This window comes from Branchiostoma lanceolatum, chromosome 5, assembly GCF_035083965.1.
Source record: "Branchiostoma lanceolatum isolate klBraLanc5 chromosome 5, klBraLanc5.hap2, whole genome shotgun sequence".
Lineage (NCBI taxonomy): Eukaryota > Metazoa > Chordata > Leptocardii > Amphioxiformes > Branchiostomatidae > Branchiostoma > Branchiostoma lanceolatum.
In genome coordinates this window covers 9,034,975-9,049,316 of record NC_089726.1, presented here as the reverse complement: position 1 = coordinate 9,049,316, position 14,342 = coordinate 9,034,975, and the positions used below count along the sequence as shown (strand labels likewise).

General features: G+C 39.5%; 1 protein-coding gene across 2 annotated transcripts in view; it reads left to right on the top strand.

The window, feature by feature from the left end:
• The first annotated feature begins 4,194 nt into the window (after positions 1 to 4,194).
• Positions 4,195 to 14,342, top strand: part of LOC136434867 (gamma-secretase-activating protein-like) — a 39,355-nt gene continuing 29,207 nt past the window's right edge. For both annotated transcript variants that reach the window (XM_066427951.1, XM_066427950.1), the window contains exons 1-16: positions 4,195 to 4,411; positions 5,766 to 5,875; positions 7,038 to 7,094; positions 7,570 to 7,639; positions 8,547 to 8,627; positions 9,208 to 9,293; positions 9,798 to 9,876; positions 10,081 to 10,130; positions 10,262 to 10,366; positions 10,790 to 10,855; positions 11,481 to 11,530; positions 12,010 to 12,050; positions 12,166 to 12,204; positions 12,921 to 12,979; positions 13,410 to 13,473; positions 13,882 to 13,959. In XM_066427951.1, coding sequence (XP_066284048.1) covers positions 4,324 to 4,411; positions 5,766 to 5,875; positions 7,038 to 7,094; positions 7,570 to 7,639; positions 8,547 to 8,627; positions 9,208 to 9,293; positions 9,798 to 9,876; positions 10,081 to 10,130; positions 10,262 to 10,366; positions 10,790 to 10,855; positions 11,481 to 11,530; positions 12,010 to 12,050; positions 12,166 to 12,204; positions 12,921 to 12,979; positions 13,410 to 13,473; positions 13,882 to 13,959 — 1,123 coding nt within the window. In that variant the 5' untranslated portion in view covers positions 4,195 to 4,323. The remainder of the gene's footprint in view (positions 4,412 to 5,765; positions 5,876 to 7,037; positions 7,095 to 7,569; positions 7,640 to 8,546; positions 8,628 to 9,207; positions 9,294 to 9,797; positions 9,877 to 10,080; positions 10,131 to 10,261; positions 10,367 to 10,789; positions 10,856 to 11,480; positions 11,531 to 12,009; positions 12,051 to 12,165; positions 12,205 to 12,920; positions 12,980 to 13,409; positions 13,474 to 13,881; positions 13,960 to 14,342) is intronic.

Here is a 14,342-nt window from a genome sequence, read left to right as displayed (position 1 = left end):
TACAGACCGAAGTTCCTCAAGATCTTCAATGGCGCGAAGCTTTTCCCTCTCCACACTGTCCATTTTGTTCTCCGCTTCTTTCAGCATCGCCTTGGTGTTGCCCATACTCTTATCCAGGTCACCAAGAGTCTTCTTCGCTTCCACTTCTTTCTTTCTAAGGTCCTGATTCTCCTTCGTCATTTCCTTGTTCTTTTCTTGGAGGGTGCTGATCGCTTCGTTGGTCTTTTTCTTCAGCATGAACCTCTCAAACTTGAGTTCGTCCGTAAGCTGCTTGGCCTCCTCCCGGAGGTAGTCACACTCCATCTTCTTCTTCATCAGCTCGGTCTGAAGCTGGTGGATCTTCAACTTCGCCCGATAGTCGTCGATGACGACCGGCGAGTTGTTGAAGACCTTTATGGGGCTTCTCTTTTTGGTGGCGTAGTTCTTCTCGATGACTTCGGGAAGGGTGACGCCGTCTTCCTCGTCCATCTGAGTCTCCGCCTCCCGCCGCTTCATTTCAGGTGGATGCGGAGGAATGTCACCCTGGACCCGCTGCTCTTTGTTCTCCATCCTTCTGATGTTTAAGTCAGGGTCGGCCAGACTGGCTCCGCTGCTACGCTTCTTCAGGACCGCTCTGCTCATGGTCGGACCTTCGCTCGGACTGCCTCAACTCTCTCAAAGAATTGCAGTCGACTTGTCTTCGGCTTGCCGCTCTTTAAATATCCATTGCGCTTCGTTTACCCTGTGCGGGGAGGTTGCCTTGGTGACGTTGGTTGCTATGTTCCGTTGTTATGGAGACGCACTGGACCTATGATAGTGCAGGACGTTGTTAGACAAGGTAACGGTTGCTAGTCATGGCAACCTGCACCAATCCTAGGTCTCCCTCAAACTTCATTAATGTGACGTGTGGGCCTAAAATTACATAATTGCCGGGAAACATAATTGCGTGCATGTATAGGAGGATAGCATTGCTTCGTATATACTGTCTATATATTCCTCTAATGCAATTAGCTTTCAACTGTTGTAGGAAAAATTTAATTGGAGACGTTAGTTGACATTTTCAACCTTTTACATGGGTTTCATTGTCTACTTTCCTAACTCGTAGACAATTGTTAATGGAATCTTAATTGTCTCTTTGCTTTTCACTGCTCCAATCCATTAATGGCTGTGTTGGCTCATAACTAGTGAGGTCAACAGTCGCTAGGGCAGTTGAAGACAAAACTGCATCTCTCACGCGAAGTACAATGTACACTTTTTTAAAGCAGTATGTGAGAAAAAACTATCAAAATGCCTTTTATACATCAAAAAAGGTCTAAACAACCTCCTTGTAAAAGTTGTATGCAACAAGCCTTCAAAAGTCAAGTCAAGTTACGTCAAAGCCTTTATTTTCTTTCGAATGCTTGTTCGGCCACACAGGCCGCTTTTCAAAAGTTGCTGAAGAGATACAAAAGCTTCACTTACGTACCACAAGGGTTTACGTTCACGCGGGGTAAAAAAAAATCAGCATCAAAGCCATGCCATGGCTGAAAATTGCTGCTTGCATGACAGGCCCCTTTTCAACAGATTGAATCACTGAGCTCCGTTCGTGTCTTAAGAACTCTGCTGTGAACCGGAACGTGCGTACAAACGTCCTACCTTGCCGTCCGGGACCCTCTTTTCCCCTTGATTTATTGATGAAGAAAATTGGTCTGACTGGAAACCAAATTACACGTCCGCGAAGAGATGAAATATTGATGGTGGTTGATTGCACCACAGAGGAAGCGCCAAGTCACATCCGTAGTCCCGCGAGAGTTAGAACAGTTGTAACTCATAGATATGCCTTTTCATAGACAACTACGTCTTCTCGATGAAGGTTAGACGTCAGGGTAATAAGATACGCAAGGTAACTGTTACTCAAGCAAAGACAGCGGATTCTGACGAAAGACAGCGGACGGTGTCTGAAACGTCTGACCGTTTCAAAAATGTATCAATTTGCTTGTAATGAGTAACTGTTGTCTTTGGCCTGGATCACTTGTAAAAGCTTTAGCCTGGCCATGGCCTCCTTTTCAGCTTCCGACCATCATTGGCGTCCTTTGGTGCTGGCCGATGTGCTTTCTGCCGAGGGCCTTGAAAGGACTGTATTCAAAGGGTTGCATTCCTAACACCATTGTTATGAAGTGTTGTCAGTTACCAATTAGTTATGCTGCGCTTTGCAATGCTATCCGCACTAGTATGTGTTTAGTTTGTGATGGGTACGACTAGCGAATAACGTATAACAATATCCTTTTTTTAAAGACTCATTCGAGGACAAATGGTGGCTAAAGGAAAACGATAAGGAAACTTGCTGTCCTGTGTGCCAGTGGCTGTAGGCACGAAAGGGACCAAACAATGAAATCGATTACATTGAACAGTTAAATCTCATTAATACCGATGCCTACACGCCATGCACGTGCCAAAAGACCCTATCTACTGTAGCCCCATGACACCGATTTTTGGTCTATCGTTACTCAGCCGTTTTACGACAAGCCTTCACAACCACACCAATTGTAGTAGTTTCGTGTAACAACTTCGTGAGAATAGTAGGTACAGTGCCATCGAAGAGTTAAAGTAAGACTCGTAATGAAAACGACATTCCTCTTGTCACGTCATGGTGAAAAAGAGAAAAAGATTACTTTTGGCTAAGGTTGCATCATACATGTAACGTTATAAATATAACTTTATTGTGCAACAATTGTACAAGGTACAAAGTATGGCTGGAACATAACTACTTTTATATAACGTTATATCTAAGGGCTAATCTACCTAATACAAGAGTGTATAGTATGGGTTTAGAATGGGTTCTTACAAACATTGGAGGAATTTCTATCGTCTAAACATTCTTTAATATATTTTCCTATGGCTATGTATTCCATGCAGGGGTTGTCACATGTCAATATGTATTCAAGTTTGCTATTTAAGTCAATTGAAATAAATCCTGGTATATAAGATGATAGCCTTGTGTACAGTGAATTACGCATATTAGAATATTTGGGACATACCATCAAAAAGTGATATTCGTCTTCAATTAGTTATATGAAGTTAACAAAAGTCTCATCCTTCAGAAACCTCCTATACCCACATGTGTGGCGTTAACGTTAAGAATGGCACATAGCCCAACAGGACTCCTTTCGGTAGAGCCAATCTTTCTCTGTATACCTGAGGAGTCATAGTCACTAGTCGAGTTCGAACAAAGTAATCACACAACAATAGAATCAAGACAATGGTGACCGAAAGCTGTTAAACAATATTCTATTATTCATTAAGCAATTATCAATTTACCATCTTGACTCACATTACAATAAAGGTCAATGATTATCTTCTCACGGCTTATAAAATTGTCAATACTTGAATGTTATTATTGATGGCGGTAATCTCAAACGTTTCCGACAGAACTGTGCAATGATTTGGTTGCATTTCTTTCAGCTTCTACCAGGCTCCAGAGGTGACTGGAAAGAGTAGAAATTGGCCGAATAGACAAATAACATACCAGAAGAGTTAGCCGACGGGGGTACGGAAATACATTTTGCCACCTCAGCCTTAATACTCTTTCCGGCCATTTTCAAAATCATATATCTGTGTTCCCGTGACCTCCCCTCAAACTGAACCTCTGGGAAGAGCGGCCAAGGCCGACAGGACATTTCCAGTGTAAATAAACGTTATTGATTGATTGGTTGATTGATTGATTGATTGATTGACGTGTGGAGCCAGTATTTTTTGACAATTCTAATACAACGAATAGCTGTGGCGAGATCATCTTTAAAAAAGGCGAAATGACTGTGTGGTAGTCAACCGTTAGTAGTGATATCACCTGCAATATATTTCTCATCCATGATTAGCTACGGCCGCGTGGCGCGTTGGATACACCCGATCCCTCGATCTCGGAAGTTAAGCAACGCGCGGTCCGGACAGTGCTTGGATGGGAGACCAACCAAGGACGTCCGGATTGCTGTAGCCTCACGAAGCTTTCCACGAAATCGTCTTCCGGGAGGGACGTAAAACGGGGGTCCCGTGCTCGAGGAGGTGCCTCGAACACGTTAAACAGCCTCATTACCCTACACATTGGGTACCTGCCTGTGGCACTGGCTGCAAATACACCTGATATTATTATGATCTTCCTAGACCAGAGGGTGTCCACAACAACGATTATTATCTTCTTCTGCAATATTCTTCTAGACTGCTAGGAGGCGCTCCATGTGGCATTCGTTTGGAGCCGGGTCAAAGTGCAAATCAAGATGGCGTCAAAGAAAAAAAATCTCAGAGGAATCTGACAGAAAGTTTGTTTAGTTTGATCATCAACTAGATTTCGCATCTGTTTAACTTCGCGGTATGCAGCATACGGCCATGTTGGACTTCAGGACGTGCTTCGACGCCCGAAAGGACATCGTCAGTCTGCTGAAGCAGGAACAGAGTTCGGGTGAGTTCAATGGGGCTGTTGAAGATTCTCAGGCAAAAAATGTATCAGGACAACTCGGCACCTGCACCTGGGGTAACTCGGCCCCTAGCCATTTGGGACAACTCAGGACCAAGCTCAGGACAAGTCATACCAAGCCCCAAACTAACATAGATCAGCAAACAGAACAGGAACTGTTCAGATCTGTGTGAGATATTTTAAGACTGTTTTAAATTACTGCCAAACATTTCCGATGATTTCGTCTCAAATTTTACGGAAATTTTGAAGCTGCAGGTCACTCCACCGTAACTCATTGGATATCAATAAGGACGTTTTATCATCTCGCTTGTCTCGAAGTGTCCCATGTGCCGAATTGTCTGAGAATCTAATTGGGTACCTTGAACAAGCACAGGCGTCGATCCTTCACGATTTGAACGGCGAATGACAACATAATTTATGTACCATAACGTAACATGACCTATTTACGTGCAGAACCTATTTACGTCCGGTTTGGCTCATGTCCACATGTCGCGGTGTATTATGCCAAAGCCTGTTCTCATGAGCAATAAAGAACATCATAAGTATGATCCTTGGCCATCTCTTTAATTTTTGCACAGCAAAACATAATGGCCATGCGTTTACCACGTGAACGCCACGCGCCGCGCATGTGGGGGAAATTTACAGATAAACATTATTTTTTTCCATCGCGTTAAGCAAGTGGCCGGACAAACATAGTGATTTTACTATCATTTGTCTGCAGACTACTTTGGACATTTTTTTCTGGTCTATGTTCTTCAAGCATAGCGCTAGAAGGGAAAAGATTCAGAAGTGGACGATAATGGGTTACCCTAGCACAATTCTTCATTATATACCTCAGTATAAATACATGCTCGCACGGCGTTAAACAGGCGGAGAAAAACTTACAGACCATGCATTTTCTTTTTAGAAGAGCTGATATTTCTGCCCATGGGTTTGAAATTTGGCTCTGTCCGCGAGGTTTAAAGATAAATACGTTTTGAATAAATCGGACGTTAACTGGTCATGTTACGTTACTTCATACCACAGTGGGGGTGGGGTGTTGACAGTATTCTGAATGCAACAGCCAAATAAGCTTGTTCATCCCGAAATCAGAAAGAGCAATACATTTTTGACACATCTGTCATCATCAATAACAGATTTTATTTGTCAGTCAGTTCTTGTAAATTGGTGGCCCAAGACTGCAATAAACCGACCCTGGTTGTCAATCAAAGGTAGTTGTTTAATTAACCAATAAGAGACCTGCTACAAGTCAATCAAATTTCTATATTTTTGCCTTGGCTGTACTGTGTGGTTGTGAGATCAGTTTTTAAAGGTTGCCCTCTCTGTTTTCAACAATTAGGTGTGGACACAGGTGCAGATACAGGTGTGCCCAGACAGGTGAGGGTTCTGGGACAGGAGAGAGACGGAGCTGTGCTGTACACCTGGAGCGACGTCTCACCTTACAGACAGGTGCAGAAAAAAATACTAGATCATACAGGGTTCGAAATACTATACCAGGGCTCAGAATTCTTTTTTGGAAATAGGTGCACTGGTGCACCCAACCCAAAAATTAGGTGCTCAGAAAAATTTTGGGTACACCACGTACAATAAAGATGAATCTCAGCAAAACATAAGTTTGATGCTCTTAAGAACTTTGATCTGTAATTCTACCCCCATCCAATAAAGTACAACAAAAGGTTACATTGCTTTTTCTGATACTTACATTTCAAGAATATTCTGTATGCTAGTGTACAAGAGAACCGTTACCCTATAGAGTACAAAAATATCTAGGTGCACCAATTTTGGGTGCAAACAGGTGCACGTGCACCCACTATTTCAAGCCCTAATTCCTCTTGCTATCTAACAATTGTTATGCTCATTATTGATTGCTACGTAAGTAAATGATGGGTTGTCTTCTATCATATCGAGCAATTTCAGATGAAGTGTCGGGTAGCCAACATGAATACGCATGTTCAACGCACTTAGCTCATGAATATTTGAAGAGCAGAAATGACCAATTTTGTCAAGTGGTCTGAGGGCCATTCTTTATAGGAAGGAAGTCAAGCACAGTGGCATTGCATCATCTTCAGATATATAATTGAATATATCACAGTGTATTTTGTATTGCCCAAGGTACCAGCCTGACCCGTGGGAGGGTTGGGATCGAGGGTGATGCGGAATACACTGTTGTATTTCATTTATGCCATACCCAACTGAGAAAACACACATTTCAATATGAAATGTGCGGAAAGGTGGGAAAATTTGGTGCCTTCAACAAAAATTGTTAGTAACAACAGCAATTCCTATGTCCGAATCAAGTTTTCCAATTTTCGACAGTGGCGGACTCGGTGCGCGTGAAATGCATTCATATGATTCTTTGAAATCCCATGTACTACAAGTAGAAACTCGTGTGCTAACCCAAAATATCACCTGGTCCAGAATACCCTTATCAAACGTTATCAGGGCCCAGGTATGACAAAAAGAGAAACTTTGTGGAGACTGGAAAGTACTTTTCAATATCTAAGTATCTCCAACTTGCCACAATTGATAAATCTAGTGTTTATATCAACCAGTAATATGATATGTCTTAATATTTCACCTAATACAACAACATTTTTTGTTTACATTTCAGGATGATGTTGTTGTTAGTCACATCGGTCTGTATGAACCAATCAGCAAAGTGAACACGGTAAGGGCCATACTGTTTGTGGACACAACAAATGTTGTTTGTATAAACAAGCATCTCGGCCATTAATTTTTTTTTCCAGAATGGGCCATATTTGAGTTGAAACTACTTAAGCTATATTGTACAGTAGTTTTTACATAAGTCTGCTTTAAAGTACAATCAGACTTGATATAGGGTGGTTTGCTGGCTTAAGATGCATGTGATATAATGTATATTTGATCTGTGCTCTAGAAATCAGATTGTTTGTGCTCTTTCTCAGACCTGCATGTTTCCACTGAAAAGTTTTAGTCACTTTTTGTCTAGTGTAATTTAAAAAAAATGTTTTGTGTGCCAATAACTGTGTCTCTAAGTGTTGCAATATAGATATTCCAATTTTCTCCTGTCAATTTTCTATCACTGAAAATCAATTATTTTGTCTTTGTTAAGAATTGTATTTGTTGATGATTAAAGATCAACAAAACTTTACTCCATTGTAAAGGTCCTGTTTGTCCATGAGAAGCTGGTGAACCTGGTCAACTGTACAGTAAACCAGGAGAGGACACTTCTCGGTTAGTGTATCTTACATTATACAAGTCATGTATATGCATTGTCTTATGCTAAACTCACCCCGACCAATCAAATCACGTGAATACTTTTCTCTAAACGCTAAATCGTGGTCACTTTCAATCACTTCCAAAGTGCCAAAATTGTCAATCTGAAAATGTCTTTTGGAAGCTGACACCTTCCAGCATCTCACTGGCGAGTTTGTTTGGTCAGATATAGTCATTAACGCAAGTTAGAAAGCGATTTGTCGGGAAATGGGGGATACGAATCTGAGTTTCAATGCGATTCACGTGATTCGATTGGTCGGGGTGAAACTGGAAGAAGATGTGACTGCCTGATTTGGTCCCTCATGCCAAGATGTAAACTCCATTAACATTAATGCGCTGGGTTATATAAATCCGCCACTTTGGAAAACAGTGTGTTTAAGAGATCTCTAGTGCAGCACTCCCCAGGTATGCACAGTTTAGATATGCAGTATTGCATTACACGGATTACTGAGGGTTGATGGGTTGGAGATCTGTTTGGACATATCATTTCAGGGTGACCGAATTATGTACCCTGGTGGAATTATGCTAGTAGATGTTAACATTACCTTTACTCTTAGTATTGATAAGTGTACTGGGTACTTTAATTTGCTTGAGGTGTGGCTCTCCTCAAACATGGGGCTGTAGCCTTAACATCCCAAACGAAATGCTGTAACCCTCTCTAGTATTGTGCAAGTTTTGTAAGCAAGAAATGCCTGGGAAGCCAAACTCTTTACCTTCAGGTCTATAGGCAGGGTTAGTGCTTACATGTGTATGCCAAGGCCAAGCACAGCACTTCACATTATGACCATTATGAAAGAGAGGGTCACCACTATACACACTCTCTCTGCCTATTGAATATCTCAGTGATATGGAAGTCTCATTTCAGGTTTCACCACCCAAGAAAAGGCCGCCACCTCCTCCTCAGGGTCTCCTTCTTGGCACTCAGAAGGAAGACATCATGCACAAGGTATCCTAGCATGTCTGACATGATGTCTTATTGTACATGCAGGGCTCGAAATATTGTGTGCACCTGTGTGCACCCAAATTGGAGCTGTGCACCTAACTCTTGACTGTGGGTACACTGGTGCATCTAGATATTTTTGTAGGCTAAAGGGTAGACTCTGAGGTAATATTGTACACTAGTATACAGAATATTCTTGAACTTTAAGTGTCAGAAAAAGCAATATAATCTTTGTTATACTTTGTTTGACATATTACTTGTTTAGAATTTTGAAGTTTAAGCTTTAGAACTTTAGATTGAATTTTTTAAGAGAGGCAGTAGGGTTTGCAAATATGTTTTGCTGACATTCTACTTTATTGTATGCACTCAAAAATCTTTCTTATAATTAGCACCTAAATCTTTAGGTAAGGTGCACCAGGGCACTGTATTCCCAAAAATGAACTTCAATATCATGTGGTCATATTGAATATTCATTTGCTGGTTGCTGATTGTTACTCTTTGATGGTTCTCTGTGCACATCTGTGTTTTTGATAAAGGAACTAACCACACTTTTTGTTGCACCAATGCTTTGTATTGTAATTTCCAGTGTATAGGTCCTACCTTGCCGAGGTGCAGCCAGCAAACCGAGTGTTTTACCTCAACATAGAGAGGGACAATTACCTCATGGTTCAGGTAAGAACAAGAACAATGTCTCAGTTGCGCAGTGTTGTGTGAAACTGGGCATAATTATCGGGCAATGGCACTGGTTATTTTCAAACTTGCTAAATTTGGCTCCAAATTTGTGTTGGTTATGGGTCAGACAACAGGGAGAAAGTTAGTTTTCACTTAGCAATTCTTGAATGCTACAGGGGGAACGGACGCTACATTTTGGTGTTGATGGTGCTATACTAGGCAGAGTTTTGTTAAAGACCTCAAATGGGGGTATCAATTTACCCAATTGGATAGCTATTTTCACAGTATTTTGTTAAAAACCTCAAAACATATGGATGCTACAGATATAGATGGGGGTACAGGGACTCTGTATCTCATAATCATTATAACTAGTATAACCCTCCTTGGGTATAACACACCAGCTTTGCAGGCACATGGCATAGCAGCAGTCAGTGTGTGTTTAGCCATATGATTAAGTACAGTGAACATGTATTTATTTCTGTTTGTGTCCGTCTCTTGTTGCAGTTTCTGCACGGGAAGGGCCAGGGATATGGTGACACAAGTAGCAAGGAATCCCATATGCTCTTCCTCATCCATAAAGAATGTAAGTTATTACATATTGTGATATTGATATGAGGTATACAATCCTTTTTTCTTTCAACAATGCAATTCATGATTTGTGAAAATGTATAGAGTAATTGTTATCTTAAACCTTAAAGTTTGTGTATGTTCATTTCCATCCTCATCATTTGTCTCAAACTTATATTTCCCATATTGATTCTTCAGTGATAAATATTTGCCTTTACAGTGATAGGACTGTACCATATGAAATTGTCCAGAGTTGGATACAGTGGTGTGGTAAGTAAATTATCTCACTTGCTTTTGCTTAACAAATTCTATTGACTCTTTCTGTCAAAACTGACATCACAACCTCAGCCAGCTGAGCACTCTGCCAAAGAGCCACCTGCTGATTTTGTTTGAAACTGCAGGAGATGTGTGGGCAGCCTAGAACTGAAGTTCTGGCGAAAAGATTCCAGTGGGCACAGTGGGACCACCAGAGGCAGAGACTGTACTACCTCAGCCAGAAGAAAAAGGTAGGGTTCAAATTTTTTTATAAAATTGAAAAACAGGATGAAAAAAATCTTACAAAAAGTGTGTTTCTATAATTGCTACATGCGTAAACATGTGTTTGCTTTAATTTATATTGTGCACTCTTGAACTTACTTACATTCAATATTTTCAATAGGAAACATGAGGACATCTTTAGACAGGAAACAATTCAGGTTCAATGACTTGCTATATTCCAGAGCTTAAAATGCTCTAGTTACTAACTATATTGATGAAAAGTTTTGAAATTTTTCCCTGAAAAGCATATTCTTGTATTAGCTGGATTAATACCAAAATCTGTGCTGATATCTTAGTAGTAAAGCAATAATATCATTTGAAAATACAATTTTGCACTTTTAGGTAGCTTCTAGAAGACACTCAAGTCTTTCATATATGTGTCTTTCCTACAGAATAGCAACTCCAAGATGACTTTTACCTGTATGCAGTTCTATGAAAAGCATCCTCCAGAAGTTATGGTAGGCAATGCCATCTTGTACAATCGTGATGCAAAGTTTCAACAGCTTGGTCATTGTGTTTAACGGCAGAAGTTATGTTAAGGACTTGAGTATGTATTTTGGCAGTTATTTGAACCATTGGGAACGGTAGTCTAGGAGACACAAGCTGAAATGAACACATGGCAGTAGGATCATGCAAAGTTTTGGCAGCTTCTTCATTGTGTCTAACATTACAAAAATAAAGACTTGAGACTGTGGTTTTTGGCAGTAGTTGGAACCCATAGGAATCCTAGTCTAGAAAACTCTAGCTAAAAAGAAGCACACTGCTGTATGATTAAACCAGGGATACAAATTTTCTCCTAGGGACAGAAAAAAATTACACCTGTTCAGTCGAAAAAACTTGAACTTCATGACATGAAATTTATGAAAATATTTTTTGACAGAGTCAACAACAAAAATTAAAAACATGGGCTCCTAAACAGTGGGAAAGAAAAAAAAGCTAAAGACAGCCTTGGATTAAACATTCATAGTACCATTGATGACATGTGTACATTATGTGATGTTAAGGAATGTTTTGACAAGGTTGTGTGTCCTGTTATATCTCTTACGTCATGTGGCATATACAATATTACTGTCCGCATAACAGATGGAGGTCCAAGTACCGATATATCTTCCTCCAGAGGTGTCGAAAGCACCGTAAGTCTCTCTCTCTTAATGAACGAACATCTCCAAAAGTACATTAGAACAAGCAATGTATAAGTATACGGCATGTGTAATTACGATATGTTGCTCTATCCCATATGATTGTGTGTAATCAAACTCATTTGTATGCACCTATTCGTTTGTATGTATGTATAGATGTAGTAGACCTTACGAAAGTCACTGTGCTTTTGTTGTGTCAATAAAGATCTTAATATATTACTCTGTAATTCATGTTTTAAAGGCCTGCTGTATGGAATTGCTATTGCATGTGATGGTCTCATATTTCTTTTTGTACAGATTACATGTGATCTGATATCATGAAGGCAGTAATAGATACAAACATACAATGGATCCATATATGATCTATATAGTAAAGGTTATAAAGTAAAGTTTGACAAAGTTCCAGAATTTTCATTTTGAAGTCACATCCGTACAGTACGTGTAACTACAGAGATTTCCTTTGTTTTGTACAGGAGCACCTATGAACACCTTCCCCTCAGTAAGAAAGTAACAGGTAAGACATGAAATGTCTTGAAGTAAATTTGTTTGAAGATTTTCATACTTTGGCTATGGTACTAATGATGATGGCAGAGATTAGAGTTCTCAAACTTGAATTTTTGTTTCTCCAGATCAAAAGCTTCTTTGTGAGGTGATGACTCTCCCTGGAGGTAAGTTACTGTAATTCTTGAAATTTTCACTGTCACAGGTTTTATGTGTGCGGTTGCACGGTGATTGCTTTACCTTGAACTGAAAAACCGATGTTTTAGAACAGTATGTGACTATAGCACTACTGGCATCTTAAAAACAACAACGAACACTCCAAATCGCCATGCATGTAATTGATGAGAAAGCCATCAGATAGTATCAAAATTTAATACATTGTGCACTCGGACTAATCTTACAACAACGTCTTTTTTGACAATGTCTTTATTATTTTTAAAGCCTTTTAGTTTTATAGTAAGGCTGAAAAAACAGCTATGAAGATAATACAAAAAGATTTGCAGTGGATGACAACTGTAGTTCTGTAATAGTATATCCAAGTTCTTCATGATCCATAAATCAGACCCTGTTCATTGAGTGATTGATACCTTGAAAGTATTGCTGGTAGGTTGTGATTTTGTGAGCTATCAATGTAATTGAATAGAAAGACTCACCGTACAACTAAGGAGGTTAAATATTTCACCTCCTTGACACAACCAAGTGTTTTATTCAATCAACGTTTATGACATTGGGCAATTATGAGGAAGGTGACAGATGGTCACCAAAACGTTGGTTCAATAAAACACTTGGCTGTGTACAAAGAGTATTTCTATTTGGTGACTTACCAACATGATGAAACTATTCAGGAATATAGTTGTAATTGTTTTGTTTTTTCCACCGCTAGGTTCCTTGTGTATCTGTTACCAGCATCCTATCATGAATCCTGACGACCATCATGGACAGGTGAGACTTTCAAAAAGTCCTTGGAACTGCTGAAGCCGCTTGATAACATAGTCATGTATCTTTTATATAAGTATGGCCTTTTCTCTGTTTGATTTTTGGATGATGTTCTCACTTTGATAAGAACAAACATGCCAGATAATGTTACAGCACAGTCTATGCTTATCACTACCGGTATTGCCACATTTCCTGATGGTTTTAGTGTTTTACTTAACATAATCAAGTCATAACTCTAGTAAGGAAATTAATGTTATTAGTTGGTCTTTTGAATTCATGTCTTAGAAGAAAAGTGCATCTCCAGTTGTCATCCCTTTTCAGATCTGTATCATCATGTATCCTCAAAGATTAGCCATGTTTTAACTTCTAACAAGTTGTGTGATGATTGTTTAGATTATACAGATGATTGCCAAAGTTGCACTGTTGTCTATTACAGGAAGAAGATATTGGGGAGTATGATGTTGTAGATATAGAATACTCTGTCTTCATGTTACATCGAGGTAAGAAATATTTTTAAATTAAGTTACAGCAAGTATTTCCTTTAGATCAGATCTTCTTGAAAAGAAATTGGTCTATTCATTAAGATTCTTTTAAAACAGACTTAACATTAAGTTTTAAGTTTAGTCTTTTAGATTTTAAGTTTGGTCTAAATTTTAAGTGTAGTCTCTATATCATCTAGTCTAAATTATCTAGTCTAAATTATCTAGTCTACTAAATAATTCTAAGCCTAGTCTAAATTGCCAGTGTCTTTAAGTCATCTAGTTTAAGTTTCAATCTAGTTTGAATCTTAAGCGTAATCTTAAAATCTTCCAGTCTACGTCTAGTCTAAAACAGACTTGATATTAATGTTATCATAACATTGAATTTGAGACTTTCTAAACCCCATAACTTCACCTACTCTTGAACAGGTACTGCTCTCCACTGCTGTATGCCAGGGTTTGCCAGGCTCGAGGCTGTCAACATCAAACTCCATTTCTTCCCATTCAGTGAGTAATGTTTTACCTTTGCCAATAATGTATTGGGTGCTGTTTGTATGTGGACAGCAGAACTCTAGAAGATGTGGATGGATCCCAGTAATATTTGGTACATGGATAGGGGTCGGGAAAACAAATATTTGATAATGGGCCACTTACTGGTTTTCTACGGTACTGCAGCAGAACTTCCAGCTTTCATAACTTGTGGACATGCTATGGTCATAATTTTTGTGTGATAGATAGCTCTTGAAGTAGAGAGTAACTGGTATAGGTTAGCGCCCCCTAGTTTCCAACTGCTTTTACAATTCGGAAACGTTGGATACGAGTTATTCAGTGGATACTAAAAGGGTCTCTCAAATCATCAAATTTTTAATCAGATCTCCTCTTTAGATGAG